Here is a 24,477-nt window from a genome sequence, read left to right as displayed (position 1 = left end):
AAGTACGCTTGATATCAGGATAAAGGATGTACCATGGGCATATGAAAGAAGGAAAGCGCGACTCTCGCCGCGACAGCCTTGGTGCACCAAGACGCAAGGGCAACCCTGTCTCAGCAACGATCTTCAAGACAGCCAACACCATGATCTCTCTCAGGGACCACCCGCTTGGCAGTTCGTATTTACTCTTGGCTTCACTATTCCAATGGCCCATGAGGCTGATCGCAAACACTAGTCGCACGAGGTCAGAACTCAACACGAAGCCAGCCCAGCGCGACTACCAGGCCCTTATATCCTCCGACTTCCCACGCTTTCGCGCAATGCCACTTCATCGTCTCCCCATAACTATGTCTACCAAACAAAATGGGCCTCACCAACGGCTCCGTCCATATAACCCTACACAACAATGACCCAGTCATCCCCGGCACCCCCCTAACCGGCACCGCAACACTAACCCTCACCAAGCCCCTCTCGCTGTCCTACTTTGCAGTAACTGTCTTCGGGAGTGTATTTACGCGGATCTATCGCGTCTACCTGATCCGCAATTTCCAGGCCGAGTGGCAAGGGCAGGGATTTCCGTTTAAGAGATTTGTTATCCTCATACCGACGCCGACGACATTACAGCCAGGGGAGCATACATTTCCGTTTAGCGTTGATATCCCGGCTACCACAGATAATGTCAAGGGAAATTGGCATCGCTTCGTGAATTGGAAGGATCGCGCGCCGTTCCCGGGGAAGAAGACAGTTCACCAGGTTCCCGGAACAATGAAAATGGACGCTAAGCAGCGGTGGGGGAGCGCCGATGGATGGGTTGAGTACGTCGCTGTCACAGAGATCAAGAAAAGGCCGGACGAGGGTTTCTTCAGCTGGATACCAAAAGCAGATCAGCCGTTCGATATGGCCTGTTTACCAAGGACGGATCTGCCCCCACCTGTTACGACGGCAGGACCCGGGTCAGGATGTGGGGGAATATCCGGACCATGGCACTAACTCACGCGCACAATCCAATCGCCAACTGATGGAACAGCAGATATAACCATGCGAGTCCCGCAGGTTTGGACGCTGCGTTCGCCGATACCAATCTACTTCGAATCCGATACACCGGGTCTTGTCGTCACCAACTTGAAGCGAAGCTATACATCGTCTACCTGATCCGAGCGCGTAGTCTCCTCTGGACCGAGAAACGGACGAAGACGGCGCAGATGATTCAGCTTGTGGATAGTCAAGGAAAGGGGTCCGTTTCACTGGGCAATGAATTCAAGCTGGTTTATCAGCGGGATATGCCCGAACAGATTCCAGTGCCTTTCATGACGTATAGTCTTGCTTGCTTGGCGCACTGGGGAGAGGTCAGATTTCGAGTTAAGGGGCCGGACGGGCAGAAAGAGGTTAAGGATGTGTTTAAGAATATTCCTGTTCAGGTGCAGTCTTGGACTGTTGGGGAGATTCAAGGTAGTGGCATGGGTGGGAAGGTTGGAGAGAACTACAGTGGCTTTTCAGGGGAGGTCTTTATTGAAGAGGAATTTCGACGTTGGAAGGCTGCGAGGAGAAGCAACACCACGTAGTGAATAGTATCGCTCAAAATATAGCACAATGTACAAACTTATATCAAACAGGTCGCTCAGTTAGGACCCTCACAAGACACTTCCATGGGAATCAACATCGACGCCGGCGCCGCAAACCCATCCCCATTGGACTTTCCTCGCTTCTTCATAGCAGGACAAACCACGAGTCGCACCGGCTGTATGTCTTTCTTCTTATCAACAGCAAGCTTTTCTCCAGTAACTAGTTTCATACTCTTTGCATCGTACTGAACCTCCTTTCCGGGATCGGGGAAAACCCACTCCACCCGGGCAACCTGTCGACAGATCTCCCTATCCAGATTAATACATTCTTCGAGTATCTTGGCCAGCTCGTGATAATAGGCTTTATTCGCTGTCGTTGCAAATGGGTCAAGTAGAGCCCGGACCTTGTCAACGAGAGCAGCGACTTTTCCCCCGTTCTGCTCCTTGAACTTCCCAGCTGCATGCGGGTCGACTCCGGCCTCGAGAATTAGGGCTGTTGTGCTAGCGAGCCAGATTTGGAATTTGCGCTCTTCGTCTGCGTTTATTTCCTCGGTTGAATCTTGATATTGGCCCTCTGTATTCAGTTAGCACTTCTGATCGGAAAAGAGTGGTTGTTTGGATGGGCGTACCTGGTCTGAGGAACAGGCACATGTTACGCATCGTAATGCCCGTCTCGCCGGCCCAGCGAAAATGATCGAATACCTGGCCGACTAGGAAGCGCCATATGAAGGCTTGAATAACACTAGATCGCCACTCCGAGAGAAGAAAGACCTCACAGTCTGATGATTCAGGGGTTGTAGTTGCCATGTACTTTTCCCATTCTTTACCCTTCTCGAATTTGCCGACTTTCTCCTTACCATCACTACCGAAATATTGAATCGCAAAATTTCGAATATTGTATCGGAGTTGCATGGTCAGATCAATGAGATAGTTATCGGTAACTGTGTAGAAGCCTTGATTCTGGGACTGTGTCTTGTCAAGCTCGCGGGCGGCTTGTTTCCAGCGTTTGCGCATGTCGTCGAGCTCTTTTGTTCGCTTCGCTAGGTCCGCCTGAGCTCGGTCTTTTTGTGCGCTTTCAGCTTGTAATGATCGCTCTAAAGCGCGAACAGAGTCTGGGGATGGATTCGATGCGATAGTTGTTTCAAGCTCTTTGATCTTGCGAAGCAACTCTTCCTCTCTGGCTTTGGACCCCGGCGCATCCTTCGGCGGAGCAGTCAAGGCCTCTGGACTAGGTCGGGTTTCTGCCGGAAGGTCATTGATTTCTGTATGCACTACCTCGGGCATAGGGACATGGTCGATTGTATTTGTATTTGGTGCCGGCGGGAGTGTATGGTGTGGAGGAACCGGCGGAGGACAACCAGACGGTTTCGTATCCGGCTTGGTCGTTACGCGCCAAAAGCTGCTCACGAATTTCTCCGTCACGGTTGTAGCTGCGACAGCAGCAGCAGCAGCAACTTGAGCTGTTGAACTTGTCCTCGGAGGAAGGTCTGGGCGCTTGTCTAGGAGGCCGCGCGCAGTTTCTGCCGAGTCATCCGCATCGCGCATCTCGGTGTCATTGTCAAGGTCGCGGGAGGGCTGCTCGTGAGTTAATGATGTCGATTGTGTCATTTTGGAATTTGGGATATGAGTTGAGAGACGTTTGACAGAGGGAAAGAGCGAGCTGAAGAAAAGAGGGCGAGATAATCCAACATCTGGGGAAGGCGCGTAGTAAATCCCAACAAGGCTGCGATCACCACTCCAAAAATCCAAATCCGAATGCCAGCGAGCTGAAGGGGTAAATTAGCCGCTGAACAATCCTGCCTTTCCCAAGTGACCGAAAGCGAATCGCCTTGATGCTTTGTTCGCACAGCCCGACCCTATATTGAGGCGGGTACGAGGACAGCCTTGCGCCAACAAGGTGACTTACATCCATTGGCGGCCATGGTCGGCGACTCTTGCAAGAACAGACAAGCTGCATTATCAGCGCCGGGGATTCGGGGTGCAGAAGCATTCAGCCTCGCCGTAGCGGACTCAGCACGATCGACAGACCAACCAGGGCAGCCGCGTATGTTAGCCAAGGCGCGCGAAAGGCTGGCCCCCTCAACACCACCCGAAGCCATCTCGCACTCGCATTCGCTCGGCTATGTTGTGCGTTGTTGAGGAGGTGAAATTTCCATGTATCTGCCAGTCAACCTGCCAAGGCGAAGTTGGAAGGCGAATGCTGAGAATTTGCCTGCGCGAGGCTGGAGTCCTAGCACGGGAGACCGGCTGTGCCTGCCCAATATAAGAGACCACGGCCGCACGTCTCTACTCGCAAAGCATTTAATCATTTCTCCCACCATCGCCTAAATTGTCGCTTTTTGTCACTCTTAACTCCACTCTCAACATGACCTACACACCAACCGACGGCGCGGCCCTCTCCTACCGCCCTAAAGTCACCACTCCCAGCGAGGATGAGGACGACGATGTCATGGTCATTGGTATCGACTTTGGTACTACGTAAGTAGTGCGCTTTTTTTTTAATCTGATTGCCGGCTAACCCACCTTCCAGATACTCTGGTGTCGCCTGGGCCACAGTCGCAGACTTCGCCAGTGAACAAATCAACCTTATCACCAGCTGGCCAGGCACTGGTCGTGAAGAGGGCAAGGCGCCGACGGAACTGTTTTACGAAGACGACCAGATTTTCTGGGGGTACGAGATTCCCGACGATGCGGACCCCGTGCGGTGGTTCAAGCTGTTGCTTGTCAAGGACGAGGATTTGGATGAGGAGACGCGGAGCAGTGAATTCGTCCTTCGCGGGCGAAAGATGTTGAGAGAGACCGGACAGACTGCTGTCGGGCTGATCGCTGATTACCTGCGGTTGCTTTGGGCCCACATCCAGGAGACCGTCACAAAGTCCCGAGGTGAGTATGTCGTTGATGCCCTTCGGTTCCACATCGTCATTACTGTCCCGGCTATCTGGAAGGGCTATGCAAGACAGGGGATGGAGGAAGCTGCACAGCAAGCTGGATTACTCGACAGCAGGGCTGCTGGCGAGACAAAGCTGAGCTTTGTCCCAGAGCCGGAGGCAGCCGCGTTCTCGACGCTGTGTGAGCCTGGTCGTAGAACGCAGCCCGGGGATGTTTATGTCATCTGCGACGCTGGTGGTGGTACCGTCGTAAGTACCTATCAATCCTCGGTAGAGACAACGCTGACCATTTAGGACTTGATCAGCTACGAGATTAACAGTGTTAACCCCATCGATATGCATGAAGCGGTTGAAGGAACTGGTAAGTCAAGTCATTTACTACACGGTATCCGAGTCTAACAATTATAGGCGGTCTCTGTGGTGGCATCTTCATAGACGAAGCGTTCGAGCGCGCATGCAAAACCCGTCTCGGACGAAGATGGGACCACCTCAGCAAAGCAGGCATCAAAGAGATCCTAAAAGGCGAATGGGAACACGCCATCAAGCCACAATTCAAACCATCGGCCTCGAAGCCCGAGTACACTGTCAGCATCCCCGCCGAAGCCTTCGGAAAAAACAGTCTTGATGATCTGAGTCGCGAGCCATTGATAAAGAAGGGGAGAATCCACTTCCGGAGGTATGAAGCCGAGGTGTTTGTGAACTTGAAGTCTAGCTAACTGGCGCAGCGCTCATATTCAGGAAGCATTCACGGAGTCATTTGCGGGTATTGATAAGCTTGTCGATGGTCAGATTGCCCAAGCTGCTCGTCAGGGGCTCGATGTCAAGGTACGTTTACACCACACTACTCGCGTCTCCTCGTCTAATATGACTTTCCAGGGCATAATCCTTGTCGGCGGTCTCGGTGCAAGCCCCTACCTCTATGAACACCTCAAAGACAGGCACTCCAGCGCAGGCATCACTATCTTGCAATCTGGTGGAATGCGACCACGGACCGCAATCTGCCAGGGCGCCGTCTACAAAGGCTTCCTAACAGGCGGCGGCGACGGAACCACCCAGCACGCAGGCTACGGCATCGAAGCCCCAATCACAGTAACATCAACGATATCCCGCACAAGCATTGGAATAGTCTATCATGCCCCCTTTGACTCATCGAAGCACCTCGAAGTCGACAAGGCCTGGTACCCTGATGAGGGCGAATGGAGGGCGAATAACCAGGTCAATTGGTACTTGCGACGGGTAAGCCGCCTCTCTACACCTACCTTCAATTGGAACTAATATATATAATACAGGGCGACAACGTCTCAACAACAAACCCCATAAGACACAACTTCTACCGCCTTTACACGAAGGACTTCGGCGGCTCGTTCGTGGTCGAACTCCACGAGAACGAAGAGAGTGATGCCCCGAGTAGAGTCGACAAGTCCGTCGTCCGACACTGCAAGATCGATTGCGCGCTGGATGTTCCGTTTGAATCCCTCGAGGACTTTGTGTCTAAGCAGACGGGTGTAAGGATGAAGAAATTGAGTTTTGATTTGGAGATGGTTCCGTCTGGTGCGAGTGTCATGTTTAATGTTTATATTGATGGGCGGAGGATGGGTGGACGGAATGCGGAGATTCGATTTTGATTTTGCTCTCATGAGCTGGTATTCTTTGCTAGACTCTTCGTCTTTCCGATTTTGTTATTTAAGTTTGTGATTAATTCTCTTCGTCTCCAACATATATCCACAGAGCATACCAATACCACCTATCTATACCTTTAACATTGAACTTCCCAGAGCTCCCGACATGAACCAAATAATAGTAGCTCGTGTTATCCAGATACCAGACCAAAACAGCGAACACAAATCCCACAAGTGAAAATTCCATTACTGGGTGCTCATTGCCGATCGTGCGGAACTCCGCCAGACTAGTCTACCAGTACCTTGCGAACCGGGTTCAGGCAGCCGTATTGAGCGGCTTAGGTAGGGGTAGGGTATAAATAGTCTGACACTCGCGGGAAATCACTCTGAGTCTCTTTAGCACAATAACCCCCCTCAATCCCGAGACAGAGTCAGGACCATGGCTGTAATTCCGATTGAGATTATCTCTGATCCGATTTGTCCTTGGGTATGTCTACCTAGTACTTACTCCAGACGTCACCCCGCCCCCACGCAGTCCCCATGAAGGACTTCTACTTGTCAGAGGAGACATTAACAAGGGACAGTGCTACATTGGGTACCGCTCTCTTCAGCGAACAGTAGCTCTGTACCAAAAGACGTATCCCGGCGGCTCGAAAGATGAGCTCGATATCATCTGGAAGCCCTATTTCATTGACCAGGTTGAACCGACTGAGTCTGTCCTCATAAACGGTATGTAAACGTATCCTCGGCCACCTTCCGTGTACAGTATCCACAAACATACGTCAACGCCACGCTCTGTACTAATACGTTGAACTTGATTGACCAGACCGCATGGCCCGCCGCATGACAGCATCCCAAATCAACGGTGCCCAGACACGCCTAACTCGCGTCGGAAAGGGACTCGGCATTGGTTTCCGTTTTGGGGGGTATATCGGGTCTTCGAGGGTCGCGCATCGGACTTTACATCTTGCGTTGGAGAGGTATGGCGGGTTGACGCAGTGTGAGTTGGCGGACAGGTTATTTCGGTCTCAGTTTGAGTTGGAGAAAGACGTTAGTGATGTTGATGTTGTCATTTCTGCCGCTGTTGAAAGTGGAATGGATGAAACGTTGGTAAAGGAATATTTGGAGTCTGATCGTGACTTGAACGAGGTTGAAGAGGAGGCGAGAAATGCAAGGGGGGCAGGAGTCCAGGGCGTCCCATTGTTCCTCATTGGCAGCGGGGAGACAAAAGTGAGGCTTGAAGGAGCGGCAGATATGAATGAATTCTTCGAGGCGTTTGCCAAGGCGAGGGACAGCGCATCTTGTGCATAATCAGATTAGATGGAGGACTACCTGGCTGGCAGTTATAGGTCAGCGTGGAGACGGCCCGATCCGATATTGCCTGTCCATTTGCATGGCGTCAAGTATTGGATGCAGTATTTACCTAATTGTGGAGGACTCATTTGGAGCTGTCCAATAGAGTCAGGACAGTTGCATGATCGGCCATGTGTCGGCCTGTAAAGCAATCTGATTATGCACGAATTTTGGTGTCAAGCGCGATTGACGAGGATTGATTATCTAACTTTGCCATCTAACCCCTCCATGCCCTAGGGGCTTGGGTTGGTATTTCCTGGCGCAAGGAGGGGTGATAAGTCTGTAAGCTTTCTCATCCTGGTTGAACCTCACCTATCCCTTGCATCCATCCCTTGCCTTGCTCAATCACTCACCAAACACGTTATCAGCCATGGAACTCGGTCATGACTCGCTGTCGTGCTCGGACGCCTCGTCAGTCTTTACGAGGCCAAGCCGGTCCTTGAGTGTCTCGTCCGCCGCCAGCGCCAAGATTCTTGCTCTGCGAGTCGTCGAGTTCTTTGAATATTATCCCAAGCGTCGATTCCACCCGGTGCACCTGATGGACACTTTCGCCGGTGACAGGTACAAAGTAATCCGAAAATTGGGGTTTGGTTCGTTCTCGACAGTCTGGCTGGCAAGAGATACGCTGTGGGTGGAGGCCGTGCCCCAGTTCAATGAGTTCTGCTAACGTAGTCTCAGACTCGATCGCTATGTGGCACTTAAGATCGGACAAGCGGAGACTGACAGCTCATCGGCCGAAGAGAAGGAGATTTACGACCGATTAGCCAAGTCGGAGCCTGGCTCTCATCTGGGGCGAGAGCAATATCTCCCCCTGCTTGATGACTTCCAGTTCAGTGGACCAAATGGTACACACCAAGCATTGGTGTACGAGCCAATGGGTGCGAGCGTCACAGAGGTAAAGGATGTTCTATTTGCCGACGGTCCGTTTCCGCTGTGGACAGCCAAGTCTATTCTCTGGCAGACCGTGCTGGGGTTGGATTTTATGTTGAGTCACGACATCGTTCACGGAGACGTTCAGCCGAGAAACATTCTCTTCACCCTGGAAGGGTTAAAAGATCAACCGTTTGAGGTGATGGTCCAAGATAAGAACATTCCTCTCTGTCCGACCCCCGAGGTAGACTTGCCAGGCGGAGTCACAGGGCCGCGGTATCTTGTGTCCGCTGATAGTCTGATGCCCTACCTCGATGTCACAAAGCCCTTCGGAATCAAGATCTCGGATCTAGGAGGATGTAAGCACCATTGCAGAATGTCTTTGATTCAATGGCTCACTGTATGTAGCATTCCTCACTTCAAATCCACCAAAACACCCATCTCCACCTCTCCACCTCCGAGGTCCGGAAACCCTTTTCGAGCGGAATGTATCTGCAGCGCAGGACATGTGGAGCTTTGGGTGCCTGATCTTTGAGTTTCTCACAGGGACATCGCTCTTCGACCTAATGGACTATCCCGTGACAGGTATAACAGACGACATGCACTTTATCGATATGTACGACGTTCTGGGCTTTCCCGATGATAAGGCCCTGCGAGATAGGCACTGGCCAAATTGGCGACGATTCTTCACGGACAGTGGCGAAAAGATCAATCATTACTCTCGAAAAAGGGAGCGGGACTGGGACGTATATGGAGAGCCCACGACGTTTACACTCGAGGGGTTATTGGAGGAGGCGTTGGGTGGCAATCTGGACGAAGAGGAGTTAAAGTGCACGGTTAATTTGTTAAGGGGGCTGTTGGAGTTTGATCCAGCGAAGAGGTTTTGTACAAAGGACGTTCTGGCGCATAAGTGGTTTGAGGAGTTCAGAGAAGGTGTTTGTTTATAGACTGCCAATGTTATGATTTCTCCGAAAAGCGTCAATCTGTGTTCCAGCACGGTCTACCGTTGGCTGTAAATAACAGGCTCCTTCCATAACAGTCCAAGTAGGGCAAGGTCGCAGCTTCCGTGTTGGTGACGTTGCGATGTGCGTCCTGTTAGCTGCACCAGGCCATCTTTGCTCACTGCTTCTTTTATGTCCTCCTTGATTTCGAGACGCTTGTTGATGCCAATCCGCTCAAGATGTTTCCATACTATACTTGACTGTTCATCTTCCTCTCCAATGGGCTTTGTCAAACATTCGACTACGTCGTGGTCGGCGGTGGCACCTCTAGAATAACACTCGCCGTCCGACTGGCGCAGTCATATACAGTCGCATTGATCGAGGCTGGTGGTCGTTACGAGATTTTAAACCCTCTGGCAAAGACTCCGGCGTTCGATGTCCTACCAGTTGGCTCCAATCTTGCGACCAGGTCTCCTGCCGATTGGGACTTCATCACAACGCCCCAAGCTGGTGCAAACGGCCGACGAGTCCATTTTTCGCGCGGAAAAGCATTAGGAGGAACGTCAGTGCACTCCTCATCGAGTCCAAGTTGAACATCTGACAGAACTTCTAGGTCCGCTCTCAACTTCATGATCTACCACCGGTACGTCCGTCATATGGGTTCTCCAGCTAGACTAACAGATTGCAGTCCGACCAGACAGGCAATGGATCAATGGGCGATCGCCGTCAATGACTCGAGCTATGCCTTCGATAACATCCTTCCATACTATAAGCGGACCCCTACATTTACACCTCCAAATGCGGCCGAGAGATTTGCAAATGCTACCCCAATGTATAGTCTCGAAGCCTTTGAGCCAACCGGGGGACCGCTGGAGGTATCATTCCCCAACTACGCCATGCCGTTCTCTACGTGGATGGCCCGGGGTATGGAGGGTATTGGAATCTCCGAGGCTCCAGATTTCAACAGTGGCCAGCTGTTTGGATATCAGTACTGTACCACCACCATCCGACCAGAGGACCAGACCCGCAGCAGTTCTGAGTCGTCTTTCCTAACGGATGAGGTTCCAAATCTCAAGATATATTCCAAGACATTGGCAAGGCGGATATTGTTTGATGACCATGGAAATGCGGTTGGAGTAGAGATTGGCAGATGGCGAAGGCTGTATGCATCCAATGAGATTATCGTCTGTGCTGGCTCCTTCCAGTCGCCGCAATTGTTGATGGCTTCTGGCATCGGTCCCCGGGCGCATCTTGAGCAGTTCGATATACCAGTCGTGTCCGACCTTCCGGGCGTCGGACAGGGAATGCTAGACCACCCCTTCTTTGGTCCCAGCTATCGAGTAGGCGTTGAGACCCTCACTCGAGTGGCCACTAATCCACCGCTTCTAGTGGCGGAGTATGCTCGCCGGAAGACCAAGGCCAGGGGAGTGCTTACCAACAACGTTGGAGATTTACTAGCATTTGAAAAGCTCCCAGCCAGTTTGTGGGATGGCTTCTCCGAGGGCACAAAGCAGAACCTGTTCATGTTTCCTGACGACTGGCCCGAAGTCGAGGTATCTTTTCTCCCATGATGGTGCATAAGCAGCTATACTAACGGTCACAGTATATCTCTGGCGCCGGATTCATCGGTAATATATCGAATCTCCTCTTGGACCAACCAAAGGACGGCTATCAGTACGGTTCCATCTTGGGAGTTCTCATCGCCTCCACGTCGGAAGGAACGATCACGCTGGCCTCTGCGGACATGAGAGATCCTCCTGTCATTAACCCAAACTGGCTTACTACAGAGTCTGATCAGCAAATCGCTGTTGCTGCATTCAAGAGAATGCGTCAGGCTTTTGCAAGCGAGGAAATGAGCCCAATCGTGATTGGAGAGGAATACTTTCCCGGTCCGGAGATTCAAACAGAGGAAGAGATTCTTTATTACATTCGTAGTAACGTCATGACACTATGGCATCCCGCGAGAACGTGCAAAATGGGCACACCTGATGACCCGATGGCCGTCGTTGACAGCCGCGGTAGAGTACTTGGTGTCAACCGCTTGCGAGTTGCTGATTCCAGCTCATTGCCTTTTCTGCCTCCAGGGCATCTCCAATCTACATGCTGTAAGTCATGTTCCGGCTCTTCATACTCGCAAGTGCTAACGAGGCAGACATGCTGGGCGAAAAAATTGCGGATGACATTTTAAACAATCAGGAGGAACTAACAAGGCAATTGAGTCGCGAAGACCTTTGACTCAGGGAATGGCCCCCAATGCATGTATTGCTTCACTAAGTAGTGATCAGGCTAGTAATACATATGGATAAACCAAAGGTTCAACAAAAATAAGAGCAAGTAGTACTTTGAATAGCTCACAATACCAACGCTTGAATGAATTCCAAGTCCGCGCCAAATTCATCGCTCGATTATCCTCTCAATCCCCGTCTGTTTCCATAGAACCATCACCCGGAAGGTCTCCACTACCACTGGGCATCGAATCCCTCGTCGACATATCACTCGTCACATACGAAAACGGCGGCATATTATCACTCCCCTTCAAACAACAAAGGACCAACCTGGCCCTCAAACCTCTGAACACCGGGCGTGGTCGCCGTCGTGGTCTGTATAGTAGCAGGCATATTTGATCCCGCCGTCGGCAAATTCCTCGGAATACCTGGTCCTCCATATTCCAACGGTGGTAAATATACCCCTGGAAACAAAGCATTGGACTCCGGTTTTGCCGGGAACCGTCGACCGTTCGCAGCAGGTACTGGCATTTGTTGACCCGGTCCAAGAACAGGTCCAGTAAAGGGCAAGGTCGCGCCCGGTTGGGGTCTAGGTAACTCGCGCCGATCAACCGCCAGTCTGACCTGCTCGGGCTGTGATATCGGGTGACTTGTACGATTCATAGGCGGTGGTCCATTTCCCAAGGTAGATAGATGTGAATCCTAGGAAATGCGCGCGTCACGTCGAGGTTGAGGTTGAGGTTGTTCAATCTGACCCTGCGCCTGCGAGTGCGAGTGCGCCTGCACCTGTGGATGCGGCAGTGGTCGGGACTCCAACCGGTCGAATCGATTCGGGAGGGATGCAACAGGATCGGTTCTCAGTGGGGATTGAGTAGATGGTGTCTCTGGTCTCTGTTCCTGTATAACCGCCGCTATTTGCCAGAGCAGGGTCGCGTAGTCCGCGGCGGCTTGGGCCTGCACTTCGCGCGGTTGGGGGGTGGTATATGGGTTTCGGTCCTGGGGTGGATCGGGCGAGTCGAAGTGGGCAATTTGAAATGTACATTTTGGAGTCTTGAAGAACAAGATGGAGACGGGCAGGTGAGGTGAGATGTGGTGGGTTGGAGGTTTGGTTGCTGAGAGAGGTAGGTATACTAGGAAGAAGCCCAGGTGCAAACGGAGGAGAATCTGATGAAAGGGTGAAAGGAGATACAGTATGTTCAACTACTCGTCACTAGTCTAAATACAAGAGGAGATAGGAAACAGATCCCTATCCATTCGCCTCCCTTCCCGCCACTGAGGGAATCCTGTCATATCTCACGCCACATCAGCCTTGCCTTTGGTATAACGATCGTCTGAGATTCTCCAGCGCGACTTCTCCCAGACCTGTTCACGCCAGCCCCATGCACCGATAAGTGTATTGCCAGGTCCGAAGAGGATGGTTCCTAGTCCAATGAGTGCCGCCGCTATTCTCAAGGTCAAAGTAGTGGTGCTGACCCTTCGCATGTCCCAGGCTGTAAAGAGTAACCAGGCTACAATGAGGAGTGTGAACGTGAGGAAGCTGGTCGCTTCTGGTGTGCGAAGTAGGACAGGCCCATTCCCTCCCTGGATAACGGGTACAACGTGTGTCCAGATGAATGAGGCGTGACCAATGCTAGCGAAAAGGAAGCTGGTAAGGTAAGTCCCCATCACATAGTTCATATCCCAATTTCCGAACTGGTAGAAGGGCTCCCATCTTCATCCGTAGTACCGAGTTATGACGCTCGATATTACCGTGACAGAAAGTGGAACAAGAACATGTGCTGCAGTCAAGGGATTAACAGAGCCTACGGGCACCCCTGAATGGTCAAGCATCTTGGTTTCCACAAAAGAAAACCCTCACGTGACTCGGGTGTCGGGAGTCGGACCCTGGAATAACGTAACGCCGGATCAGCGGAGAAATGACCCGAGGTTGGAAGGTCTTCACGAAGTTAACAGGGCCAACAGAGTTGGCAGAGTCCCCTGAACCTCATTTTCCAGAAAGTCAGACAAATATGCCCGGTATGACGAAACTCAAAGTTGCCGTCTCGCAGTCGCACACGCGCCAGACTCTGGCCAATACCTTGATAGCCCTCAAGCGCACCGCTCTAGCGGCTGCCTCGCGCGGAGTTAAAATCCTCCTGTTCCCTGAGGCTTATCTGGGGGGTTACCCGCGCACCGCCACCTTCGGCACCAGCTTTGGCACCCGCGAAGCCCACGGCCGCGAACAATTCCTGCACTACTTCAACGGCGCCGTCGATCTTGGTGATACCCCTGCTGGCGCGGGTGATGACTGGGTTGAGAAACGGTTGCCTGTTGCCAAAGGGAAGCAGTACCGCGGGGATGGCACCCGGGAGACGCTCGAGAAGATCGCCAGTGAGACGGGAATCCTGATTGTTGTGGGGGTGATCGAACGGGCTGGCGGCAGTTTGTATTGTTCTGCCCTGTATGTTGATCCGAAGAGAGGCGTTCTAGGCAAGAGGAGGAAGGTGATGCCGGTAGTTACTTACTCCCGTTTCTTTGTTCATAGCTTCTTTGGAGATGCTGATATTAGTTGGAATAGACTGGTTCCGAACGGCTTGTCTGGGCGCAGGGATCGCCATCTACGTTGAAGGCTGTTACGACAGAGATTAATGGAGTCCAGTTGACCATTGCTGCGGCAATTTGCTGGGAGAATTACATGCCTTTGTTGCGGCAGAGTTTGTACTCCCAGAACGTCAACCTCTATCTTGCTCCGACGGTTGATAGTCGTGAGACCTGGTTGCCGCTCATGCGGACGATTGCTCTTGAAGGGCGAGCTGTCGTTCTATCCGCCAGCCAAAGTGGCCGATACAAGGAGCTGCCAAGTTGGGTAACGTCAGGGGCTGAGGTTGTGAAACAATCAGGTTCGTATCCTAAGTCATTTAGTTTCCCATGCTAATTTCCAGTAGAAGAAGAGGCTTGGGCTAGTGGTGGAGGTTCGTGTATTGTTGGACCTCTGGGTGAGGTGCTTGCAGGGCCCATTTGGAATGTAAACGACAACAGCGATCCTGAGACGGCTCTCCAAATCGTCGAGGTAGACTTTGAAGACTGCCTCCGGGGTAGACTAGATCTGGATCTGGCCGGAAGTTACTCGCGGAACGACTCGTTCTCACTCAAGGTGGAAGGGCTGGACCTCAACCCTCCTCCTTTGTAAATAGTTGACATGAATTCATAAAGTAGATGAACTCTTTCTTAAAATCTTGCTCTCTCTCTCTCTCTCTATCTCTCTCTTTCTCTCTACCATTGTAATTAGTCGAAAATATTTATCACGGATTTCCCAAGTCGTACTGTTCGTATTCCGTATCTGCCCACCAACGCTCGTCCAAAAAATATATAACTACATCTACCAACCCAGGAACAAGGTCACGACTCAATGGGACCCATCAAAAAGTCCACCGCCAACTTTCCCTCACTAGAGTAACCCTCAACATAACTCTCTCCAAAATCCCTGACAAAGTTATCATACGTCGTTCCAGGCTTATGCACACAAATCCCGCAGAGCAAGTTCTTAATGCCCTCCTTCATGTTAAGCGTCGGCACTTCAGCAATAACAGCATTATACTCCTCCTTTGTAATCAGACCCCCTGGTAGACCAGGACCCATTAAATCACCTGTTATTCCGAGCGAGCAAAGCGCGACCTCCGCCTCTTTGTGCTGCGCTATGCTAGGTGTGGTATGGAGGGCAATACTATCCCAGACAATCTGGACCTGCCTCTCGTCAAAGTCTGCACCCTTGGACTTGAGAAAGTCCCTTGCAGCATTTGCGCTATCGACCTCGAAACGCTTGTCTTTGGTTGCAAGCGGAGACCTATAGTCCCAGGCGAGATCGTGTAGGATGGCAGCGACAGCGTGGACTTCGAGATCGACTTCCTTGAAGGTTGGAACCTTCGGGGCTATGAGGCACCCGAAGAGCCAGGAGCGATAAACGTGGTTGAAGGACATTTTGTCATTTTGCTCCTTTGCGTAGGATATGGCTGCGGTGATGAGGGGGGTGTCGTAGACGGTTATGCCGGCTATCGTGCGGGTTTGGTAGGTGGGTGCCATGATGAATGCCATGAAACCTGGAAGTTTGAGGAGAAAAGAAGCTTCGTTGAATTAGAAAATGAACAGATATGAGAGCCCTTTTGTACTCTTTCCTCCCCTCTTTAGTTGTCGTACTGCTGATGCCAAGACCTTGTATAGCAGCGCGCGGCCCGGTATACCAGAAACGGCTTAGCCGCTTCAGCTGTCATGAGCTGACCCCAACACCTTCAGCCAACCTTCTCTTCCTCCCCGCTACCACCTATTTTCAACCACTCGAATTTTCTTTTTTCTTCAGGTTGCCGGTTGGCCATGGTCCGTCCTTGTCGCACATGTCGCTCACGCAAGAAAGCGGTATGACCCACGTCGCGCTGCCATCTTCCGTCTTGAGGGCCGCTAACACAAACATCGCAGTGCAATGGCGCAAAACCAGAATGTGGCCCCTGCCAAAAGTCCGGTCGGCAGTGCGGCGGGTATGAGCCACTTGTTAAGGGCGTCTTCGTCAACCTTGATGCAGGTCGGATAGGCACGCGGATGAAGAGTCTTATCGGCGATGCAATTGAATCGGCTAAACAAGATGAAACGGCAGAATACGGAGGACAACTACAGAGGCAGAAGATGTCTTCAACTCCCACAGCTATTCATACCCTTGATTTATCCCCCAGTGAGTTCCAATCTCACCTGAGAACGCTCCTGACAGACTTCAACGCCGCTTACGCCCGATCCTCATCCTGCTGGAGCGAAGGCGTCACTGCTTTAACCCTACACAGCCGAGCCCTCGACATGGCCCTCATTTCCCTCGCAACAATGCGGCTGTCCTTTACAGCAAACAGAAAAGAGTGTCTCACTTTTAGCCTGTCAGCATACAACACCGGCCTGCAGTCCTTCAGGCAGCTGCTAGCCGACTTCACATCTGAGAGTAACCCACAGCTCGTTGTGATTTCTCTCGTCTTCACGCTCCTTGAGGCAAGTCAACAAAAGCCAACAAAGATCTTTGACGCAGGCACTTCGGGCCATCTCAGTGGTGCTCTGGCACTCATGGAGCGGCAGGGACCAGACGCCTTCAGGGGTGGTGGATTCCATGTTGCCTTTCAGAAGGTGCGGGAGATGTCAATTCTTTATAAGCTCTCAACAAGGGAAAGTACCTTCTTGGCCAGGGATGAATGGATGAAGACACCGTGGAAAGATATACCAAAGACCGCGAGAGACAGATTGCAGGATGTCGCTATCAGCATGATAGAGGTGTATTCCCTTCCTGCCATGAATCCACAGAGGATTATATCCGAGTGTCACCGGCTTTTAGACCTCCTCACGCACTGGCGGCAGACCTGGCTTGCCGCAGAATATCCTGAATTCCTGGATCGCCCGCAACGGATTGAAGACAACACGACACACCAAGAACACCCCTTACCACACCAAAACCTCTTCCCAAACAACGATTTTGCGTTCCTAGCCGCCGAGTACAAAGCAATAGCACTCTTCCTCACTCACATATTCCTAGCCGCGCATAAGAACCTCATTCGTCTGTCTGATCACAACGACGTCTTCAGCGCAACCTCAGCCGAGAACTACATATTCACCGACCTCATCGATTTAGAGAACCGCATAGTAGCGCTTAGAATCGAGCTTGAAACAATTCTTCTTCGTCCCTGCTTCGGAAGTGTTCTGATCGATGCACCGGGTATAACAGAGGGTCGATGCCGCTCGCTCTTCCCAATATGGGTCCTACGCGAAACGGACCCAGATATTCGGGATGGGAAACAGGATGGAAGTCAAGAGGTTTGGTGGAGTGGGCTTTATGGGCGTGTTGTGTATGGGGTTGGCTAAGTGGATGGTACATCGAGTTTACCAAGGTTACCTACCCAAGGGACGGTGCCAGGGCGAGCTTTACCTTGCAAGATACATCAAAGCTCTGTATCTGTCAGCCACACCACAGCGAGGTCCTCCTTGCGGTGCCGGGCAAGGATAATCGGGCGAACGAATCGGACGATGGAAGTATTGTCATTGGCCATTGCTTCTTCTCGCCAGACTTACAACCTTTATCCTTGGAGATTAATTTGCTGCGTTGCTCGCTGTTCATGTTGTGCAACCTACCTACCCTATTTCACACTGTCAAGCTGCAGTAGGACGAACGGCGGGGTATTGCAGGGCAAGTCAGCACAGGACGGGTCGGATCGTTCGGAGCCGAGACTAGTTGGAGTACATTGGACCCTAGAGTCATGGGCTCTATGCGTGACTAGCAAAAGCAACATACAGAGAGGGGTATTAGGAAGCCGGAGCGTCGGAGGTTCTGCGTGATAGGACAGGATCGACGGGTCGGAACTTGGAGATTCCAGGCAATTCTCATGGCGAGCTAAATTTCTGACTGGCTGATTGTGGCCAAATATTCCCGTGATATTTCGGATGAGAGTGTCTGGCATGTACCTGGTAGTTTCGTGCTACTCAGGATACGAGCCATGATTGGCTGCAAGGGTCCGGAAGTCTGGACAGACGATAGATAAGATTGAACGACATATGCTATATTAAACATTATAGCGCCAATGGCTAGATATGCTTGTCACACCCTTTTCACTGCCCGGGCTCTTCGCTGCAAATTACCATGCCTTCTTTCAACTTAATTGGCTTACAGTGCGGTCCTCTCCTCATCTAGCGGGGCTTTCTTGACCTAAGCTGTGTAACCCAGGACACTCAATACGAGGCCCAGCAAAACAAAGCTGACTGGGCGCGGCATCATGGAAGACCGAGTAGCTGCACCAGTGAAGACGGGATTCTCCCCACTCACGGTCGATGTGGGACCGGGTAATGTACCAGTCGGGGATGAGAGCGGCTGAATCAACACTGATTAGAGAAACGGTGTTATTATTATGAAATTTGATTTACTGACCTTGTCGATCAAATGAACCACCCCATTGGCAATGACAATGTCGGACTGGATGACTCTGACCCCGTCGTTGAGGATGATCTCACCCTCAGAGTCATCAGTCACGGTCACCTCATCCCCACCAAGGGTCTGGAACACTGCGCCGCGGGTCAGCAGCGGCGAGTAGGCCACAGTTCCGGCGATCGTATGGCCGTCGACCAGTGCCGTGATTTCAGACGCGGAAAGCGTAGTGTTGGCGCCTAATACGGTCAGAAGACCGTCATTTGCCGGAGCGAAGACGGTGATAGACGGGGTGTTGTCAAGCTCGTCGAGGTGTGATGACACTTGCGAAGAAAAATTGCTTGCGTTCCCGATCACATCGAGAGACTCGGACAGGAGTGCTGGAGGGGTAAAGGGACTGCAAGCGTTAGCACCGACCAATGGGTCCGTTGACATGGCCATACCCGCTGATAATATGTAAAATTCCTCCATCAAAGGGGATGTCCTCTTGAACGATGGTCACATTGTCCCCGAGCCCACTATATAGGCGGACAGGATCGGTCGAGATCACGTTTGCCTCGATACTAGAATTATCACGACGCCCATGGGAAAGGACTGCCTGGCCTCGGCCACCCAAGTTGGCACTGGTGTCCAGGGACTCCACCACAACACCGGTCGATGCGCGTAAATCAGCCGCTGTGAGATACTGATCTGTTACCTGGTAGAGATACTGCTCGGCATCAAGATCAGCTTGCCGAACAAGTCTTGACGGGAATGACTCGTCCACGGGGACAAAGGCGGTTCTCCGACCGCTTGGTCTCGGTGGCACCTCATTCGCGATTGCTTCACCCCATCTCCCGCCACCGTTGTCCGAGGCAGCATCAGGGAGGGACGAGGGAGAGGCTGATGGGGGCTCAGTAGAGGAGGATGTGGTGTCCTGGGCGAGGGCTCCCGCAGCAAGCAGGCTTACAAGCCCCAGGACATGATAGGAAGGAGAAGAAAGACGCATGGTCTTTGTCGGGATGGCCTTGTGATTGTTCTCGCCGGAGAATGTAGTTGTAAGTTGCGGTTACACTCAAGCCAGCCTGCGGTGCCTGAAGATCCTTTTATAAGGGCCAATGTTTGCTTCTGGACCGGATATGGAAGGTGACGGGGACTCGGTGGTACAATAAGCACGTCAACTCCTCAGAAATGCAACTGCTTGCAATGCCTGCTTATGTGCGTTCTGTCTGGCACCTACAGACCTCACAACAGATCATTTTGGCGGCTCGCCAATCAACCCACGGCACGATTCCTCAGCAACTGCAAGTCTTTGGCAAGGCTGGCGTAGACAGAATTGCTTTTGCTGTAAACGCCGTTCTCGGCCGTCGGGGACGAAGCTATCGCAAATGGGATCGAATGGAAGGCGCCATCGACAAGCTCCTTCCTTCCTCTTCTCTTGCTATGCAGGCTGTGACAGGTAACCGCAGCCAGGGATCCTACGCATTACCATTGCCTTCTTCCAATCCCTCCTTTCCGAGAGCTTCCCATCCAGTCGACTCCCATGCATTGTGATGCCCAGGCGGGGGAATGCTGTTGTCGGGGCGAGCTGAAGCCCAATTGTCGCCGTCGACACTGTCATACTGTCCGTATCCATGCAGGCTCTATGAAGGCTGCCTGGCCATTGTGCCCGAAGAGATTCTGGACATTTTACCTCTGGATTCCGCCAATGCCGGTGTTGGGCCTTTACGTCTACCTACCACTTCATTCACCTTTTCTTTCACCCGGTACGATCATTAATGAACTTCTACCATGGCAGACGACAAAGCTTCTGCCGTCCCGCAATCGAATGCTCCAGCAACACCAGCTCCGGTCCAACAATCCCAGGACCCTCGCGGTCGTGACCTCCTGAACAGATCTAAGCAGGGGTTTTGGCGACTCGTCCACTTTCGCAACGTGATCGGCTTTCTGTGGCTCGGTCCGGCTTTGGCCATTCTGATTCTCAACTTCAAGAACCACATTGTCGGCTCCGGCCTCAACTGCCGTGGGCACTGTCGTATAAACCCAAACTCCACCAGTCAAGTGCAACAGATTGAAAGACTCGACGGCACCAACCGTGATGTTCTCGGTGCTCTTCAGTTTGTCGCCAAAGGGCTCGAGGTTTGGTTCATGTACGTGGCCGCAAGCTTCGTCTATCGAGCGGCCCTTTATCTTTCGGCGAAAGACAACCGCCTCCCTGTCAGCTTGCTCCTCATCTACGCTGAATTTTTGGATCTTCTCTACCTGAAAGACTTAGCTATGAAAGCATATGAGCTTGCTCGGGAACAAAACAGGAAGTCCGAAAGTCCAGTTGCAATAGAAAGGATGCGGGCCCCTCCTGTCTTGTACGTTTTCATGTTCGTGGTCGCTTGTCTGTCGGTGATTGCCAACCTTATGGGTGTTGCCACGGCCACGCTAGTCATACCTGGGCTGCAATATATTGACATCAATCAAAACGAGTCCCTCGCATTTGGAAATATGCTGTCAGCAAATCCGCCTACTGACGACAATCTCTTCCGGTGTCGAGAGGGCCAGCTTGCCGATGGAACTTATTCTTGTACGAACAACCTCTATGGGGCCAGTCTTGATGAAATGGTCGAAGCGGCAGTGGCAACCGAGCGACAGTTAGTTGGGCGCGGTGCTGTGCTGCTGCCTCCGGTATCGCAGGAAGGTCTTCTCTCACTCAGCCCGAACGTGTCCGAGACTGAGAACCTTGTCTGGGCACCAAACCGGCAGCTTTTGCGGGAGTTCGCCAGCGACCTTCAAAATTACTACCTCGCCACCTCCCAACGCGATATTGGCTCCAGCGATAGGTATCCTGATTCCGGCCGCTTTAACCAGTCATTGCGGGCACAGCTACAACGTGTAGGCCCGACAATCGGCATGACTGGGTCGTGCTGGCTGTACGACAACCCGAGTATCTTTGAAGTCGCTTCAGACAGGGAAGTCCGTTGCTATGGAGGTATGAGAGCGGACGGAGTGAAGTGTATCCGCTGGGGTTCTGGGTGGGGAGATAACTCAGCTTCAGCTGCTTTCACCATACTCGACCCGTCGCCCAACTTGGCCGATATGTTTGTTACTATCTATACCACCCCAGAGGCTCGTTATCTCTTCGATGAGCCTTGCCTAGAAGATGGGTCCTGCGACTGGGACCGGATGTTCTTAGAGCCTGCTGATCCTGAGTACCGAAGTACCTCTTACAGCCAACGGACGTTCGAATATTCCATGCCGCAATTCTCGAATGACTCTGCTATATGGTGTGACAATACAGCTTTCTTGAGCTTTGCGCAGTATGCTCTCGATCCCTCGCCAGTGTCTAACCTTCTACAACTAGTGGAGCTGGGCCTTCTTCACGACAGTCCGATGCGGGAAGACAGTGATAACTCTCGGAACGCCATCTTGAGCGTCCACCCGGACTGGACTCTTATCGCCTGGTCAGCGGACGCGACAGACGGCCAAGTCCCCAGCACTCGTGGATCCAGCGCCCGTTTCATCGATGCTTTCCAACGTTTTACCTCCCCTGAGAACACCGAGGTCCGACGCTTCTACCTCATTCACACCTATGCCGCACTTCAAGCCGCCTCGATGATACCGTATACCGCAGTCACCCTCTCTACATCGGCTGACCGAGAGGCGAGGCAACGGCTTGAAGAAGAAAGCCCATACACCCAAGCCACCTTGACGTCGCGGGCAACCGTGCAACTCTGGAAATATGGCATCGACTCGCGCACAAAGCGTCTTGGAGCGGTGATTCTTATAATGGGCATGGTGATCGTTCTTGCGACAACAATTTTGTGGCTCGAGGCGCCCAAGTCGCCAACGCATATCATTGTCACGGCGCTCCTACATCGGCCGCCCGAGCAAGACTTGTATGATTTGGAAAGTGGTGCGCCTGTCACAGCAAGGTGGAAGTATCCTTCGCTCAAGGAGGAAGATCCTCAACCTGCTAACCCTGGTGATGGCGTTGTGCAGTCGGGGCATCCGTCAGGACAGCAGTCTCCGCCTGTTAGGAAGAAGTTACATCGTCGGACGAGTTCATTCAGGTTTGAGTATCCCTCATCACCGTCCGCGGTATCCCCTTGACATCGACGGAACCAATGCTCGATTTGAGCGGAGTTCACCGTAAAACACTACGACGGACCGCGCTACATAGTTGAAGGCTATTTATCCATACTATACTCTGAGGTTAAGATGATGACACTTGTTTAGGAAGGGTAGAGTTGATAAGGCAAGATTGGTAGTTATTTCGCCATGTTAGCAACTTTATGGTTTACTTTGCCTGCACTAATAGGTGTCTTCCATGAGTTCGGCCACGTCTAACAGTCCTAGAGCATATGTGCACTAGTTTGCGAAGTGACAACCACCTCCATCGCCAGTGAGCTAGAGATGGACCAAGGCCTAACTCCATTGCCAGGCACCTCGGCCGGCCGTAGATACAGAACCCCATCAACAACACACCCACTTATGCCTCCTCACAGACTCCCCTCTCGTTCCACCAGTCCCGAACTCCAGCTCAACCCCCAAAAGAAATTTAAGAACTATGCTTCTTCCCACCCCACCACAAGTATCCGCTCCACCAAGGATGCCCCTGCTCCTCCGTCTCAATACCCCACGGGTTTGAAGGTGTCGAAGGTGTGCTCGTTGCACCGGATGCCTCAGTCGGCGCGGCCCCAGTCGGGACGGCACTTCCAAAGCCACCGAATTCACCGAAGCCACCACTTGGAATAGATGCAGAGGGCGTGGAAGATGACTCGCTCGCGACAGCAGTGATAGCAGCCGGGAGCGTGAAGACAGGTGATCCGGTGGGCGTAGAGGATGGAACGGTCGAGGTTGGGGTCGAGGTATACGATCCGCTGCTTCCAGAGGAGGTGCTGTTCGATGAAGAGACGCCGGACAGGTCGTACCTGTCCTTGAGGTTTCGCCACCAGTCGCGGACCATCCAGTAATCGAACTCGGTGATTTCGGTTGCGGAGCCTGCGAGCATGATGAAGTTGCTTACACCTGTGGGGGTCCAGTCGTAGAAGTCTGTTTGCTCACATTAGCGTCTGCCCTGACAGAACGGAGGAGTAAAAGAAGATGCATACCGTCCAAGGCGAACGTGTGACCGATCTCATGCAGGTAGATGTGGATGTTCTCAGTGTCGACGTTCTGGAGGAAGTAGTCGGAGCCCATGCGCTGGCCCCAGTCGCCGCCGGTACCGCCTTCGAAGCCGTCTGTGAGCCAGAGGGACTCGTCTGGTCACACAATTAGCACCCGTGGTCACCATGTCTTTTGTCCGAGCAGTTGGTGGTAAATACCGTAGTGACGATCAGCCCCAGCAGCACAACCGCTATAATCGCCATCCTGGTGGAAGAACCGCCCACAAGCCTCATCGCATTGCGGGATGCCATCTGCATCGGTCGTAGTGTACACCTCGATATCGCTCGTGTCACCCTCAAGGAGGCTCTCATCACTGACAGCCCAACCAACAACATTAACCTCGACGGTGTCATACGGCCATCCGTCGAAGCCAGCAAGTCCGGATATCCATTTATTAAATGAGCGGCTGGCGGCTGTAGCGATTGCTGAACGCTGCTCGGCGGTAACGGATTGAGTCGATTCCCACCGCACACAGTAGTTGATTTTTCCTTCGTGGGCGATGACTTGGTCGAAGCCGTAGTTTTCGAACCCGAGGGGGTCGCTGTAGGTTTCTTGTTCGTGGTCCCAGACCTACTTTACATTAGTACGTTTCTGCAGCCCCAGGACTGAGTTAGGAGACCCACCTCTTGCAAAGGAGTGACGAGGTCAGATGGGGGGTCCCAAGTGGTGGGAAGGGTACTTTGGCGCTTGACAGCGGAGGAACCGGATTTCGGTACGCCAATGTGCCAGGGAAAGTCTCTATCCGTCAGTGGGCGAGAGAGTGACTTGCCCACGGCGGGCATCGCAGCAACATAGCTGGCCAGCAGCTGGAGCACGGTAAGAGAAAGAACGGACTTCATTTTGTACAAGGGAATGGAAGGAAGGAAAGCTAGTCAATAGCTGTATAGAGAAAAAGAGAGCGACGTGATGGCCCAAAATATGGGGTAGGCATGGCTATTTATGCTCATCATGAAACAGGAGTCTATACAAT

At 52.3% G+C, this 24,477-nt stretch overlaps 12 protein-coding genes across 12 annotated transcripts; 7 read left to right on the top strand and 5 right to left on the bottom strand.

Annotated features, from left to right (window-relative positions):
• Window positions 1-360: 360 nt before the first annotated feature.
• On the top strand, window positions 361-1,559 carry BDV14DRAFT_203179 (uncharacterized protein; the record flags this gene model as incomplete). The annotated part of the gene is made up of 2 exons (XM_073774226.1): window positions 361-950; window positions 1,028-1,559. The coding sequence occupies 2 exons, from the start codon at window positions 361-363 to the stop codon at window positions 1,557-1,559; spliced, it is 1,122 nt and encodes a 373-aa protein (XP_073624989.1).
• Window positions 1,533-3,468, bottom strand: BDV14DRAFT_112200 (uncharacterized protein). Its single transcript, XM_073765710.1, has 2 exons — window positions 2,189-3,468; window positions 1,533-2,133 (listed from the first exon to the last, which is right to left on the bottom strand). Exons 1-2 carry the CDS (start codon window positions 3,165-3,167, stop codon window positions 1,616-1,618), a joined length of 1,497 nt encoding a protein of 498 aa, XP_073624988.1. The 5' UTR covers window positions 3,168-3,468; the 3' UTR covers window positions 1,533-1,615.
• Window positions 3,469-3,686: 218 nt separating this feature from the next.
• Window positions 3,687-6,202, top strand: BDV14DRAFT_179162 (Hsp70 family protein). Its single transcript, XM_073769704.1, has 7 exons — window positions 3,687-4,037; window positions 4,090-4,696; window positions 4,742-4,808; window positions 4,856-5,123; window positions 5,173-5,272; window positions 5,324-5,683; window positions 5,737-6,202. The coding sequence occupies exons 1-7, from the start codon at window positions 3,925-3,927 to the stop codon at window positions 6,070-6,072; spliced, it is 1,851 nt and encodes a 616-aa protein (XP_073624987.1). The 5' UTR covers window positions 3,687-3,924; the 3' UTR covers window positions 6,073-6,202.
• Window positions 6,203-6,505: 303 nt separating this feature from the next.
• On the top strand, window positions 6,506-7,377 carry BDV14DRAFT_203176 (DsbA family oxidoreductase; the record flags this gene model as incomplete). Its single annotated transcript, XM_073774225.1, has 3 exons — window positions 6,506-6,553; window positions 6,651-6,795; window positions 6,893-7,377. 3 exons carry the CDS (start codon window positions 6,506-6,508, stop codon window positions 7,375-7,377), a joined length of 678 nt encoding a protein of 225 aa, XP_073624986.1.
• A 1,511-nt stretch (window positions 7,378-8,888) lies between these two features.
• BDV14DRAFT_191846 (uncharacterized protein) lies at window positions 8,889-11,465 on the top strand (the record flags this gene model as incomplete). Its single annotated transcript, XM_073771547.1, has 6 exons — window positions 8,889-9,169; window positions 9,562-9,792; window positions 9,844-9,873; window positions 9,919-10,783; window positions 10,834-11,339; window positions 11,369-11,465. 6 exons carry the CDS (start codon window positions 8,889-8,891, stop codon window positions 11,463-11,465), a joined length of 2,010 nt encoding a protein of 669 aa, XP_073624985.1.
• Window positions 11,466-12,703: 1,238 nt separating this feature from the next.
• On the bottom strand, window positions 12,704-13,237 carry BDV14DRAFT_179159 (uncharacterized protein). Its single transcript, XM_073769703.1, has one exon. It carries the CDS (start codon window positions 13,130-13,132, stop codon window positions 12,749-12,751), a length of 384 nt encoding a protein of 127 aa, XP_073624984.1. The 5' UTR covers window positions 13,133-13,237; the 3' UTR covers window positions 12,704-12,748.
• Window positions 13,238-13,473: 236 nt separating this feature from the next.
• Window positions 13,474-14,624, top strand: BDV14DRAFT_191845 (nitrilase; the record flags this gene model as incomplete). The annotated part of the gene is made up of 3 exons (XM_073771546.1): window positions 13,474-13,947; window positions 14,013-14,334; window positions 14,377-14,624. 3 exons carry the CDS (start codon window positions 13,474-13,476, stop codon window positions 14,622-14,624), a joined length of 1,044 nt encoding a protein of 347 aa, XP_073624983.1.
• A 209-nt stretch (window positions 14,625-14,833) lies between these two features.
• Window positions 14,834-15,514, bottom strand: BDV14DRAFT_203172 (uncharacterized protein; the record flags this gene model as incomplete). Its single annotated transcript, XM_073774224.1, has 1 exon — window positions 14,834-15,514. One exon carries the CDS (start codon window positions 15,512-15,514, stop codon window positions 14,834-14,836), a length of 681 nt encoding a protein of 226 aa, XP_073624982.1.
• Window positions 15,515-15,751: 237 nt separating this feature from the next.
• BDV14DRAFT_112163 (uncharacterized protein) lies at window positions 15,752-17,453 on the top strand. Its single transcript, XM_073765709.1, has 2 exons — window positions 15,752-15,844; window positions 15,905-17,453. Exons 1-2 carry the CDS (start codon window positions 15,803-15,805, stop codon window positions 17,315-17,317), a joined length of 1,455 nt encoding a protein of 484 aa, XP_073624981.1. The 5' UTR covers window positions 15,752-15,802; the 3' UTR covers window positions 17,318-17,453.
• A 702-nt stretch (window positions 17,454-18,155) lies between these two features.
• On the bottom strand, window positions 18,156-19,359 carry BDV14DRAFT_203170 (fasciclin domain-containing protein; the record flags this gene model as incomplete). The annotated part of the gene is made up of 3 exons (XM_073774223.1): window positions 18,156-18,317; window positions 18,375-18,768; window positions 18,815-19,359. The coding sequence occupies 3 exons, from the start codon at window positions 19,357-19,359 to the stop codon at window positions 18,156-18,158; spliced, it is 1,101 nt and encodes a 366-aa protein (XP_073624980.1).
• A 325-nt stretch (window positions 19,360-19,684) lies between these two features.
• Window positions 19,685-22,713, top strand: BDV14DRAFT_210761 (uncharacterized protein; the record flags this gene model as incomplete). Its single annotated transcript, XM_073775961.1, has 2 exons — window positions 19,685-22,373; window positions 22,660-22,713. Exons 1-2 carry the CDS (start codon window positions 20,142-20,144, stop codon window positions 22,711-22,713), a joined length of 2,286 nt encoding a protein of 761 aa, XP_073624979.1. The 5' UTR covers window positions 19,685-20,141.
• BDV14DRAFT_112144 (uncharacterized protein) lies at window positions 22,596-24,454 on the bottom strand. The gene is made up of 4 exons (XM_073765708.1): window positions 24,131-24,454; window positions 23,666-24,077; window positions 23,453-23,602; window positions 22,596-23,393 (listed from the first exon to the last, which is right to left on the bottom strand). The coding sequence occupies exons 1-4, from the start codon at window positions 24,344-24,346 to the stop codon at window positions 22,900-22,902; spliced, it is 1,272 nt and encodes a 423-aa protein (XP_073624978.1). The 5' UTR covers window positions 24,347-24,454; the 3' UTR covers window positions 22,596-22,899.
• Window positions 24,455-24,477: the final 23 nt, after the last annotated feature.

Source organism: Aspergillus stella-maris, assembly GCF_047715825.1.
Source record: "Aspergillus stella-maris strain CBS 113639 unplaced genomic scaffold BDV14scaffold_56, whole genome shotgun sequence".
NCBI lineage: Eukaryota > Fungi > Ascomycota > Eurotiomycetes > Eurotiales > Aspergillaceae > Aspergillus > Aspergillus stella-maris.
The sequence above is the reverse complement of the archived record's forward strand: the minus strand, read 5'-3'. Positions and strand labels throughout refer to the sequence as shown.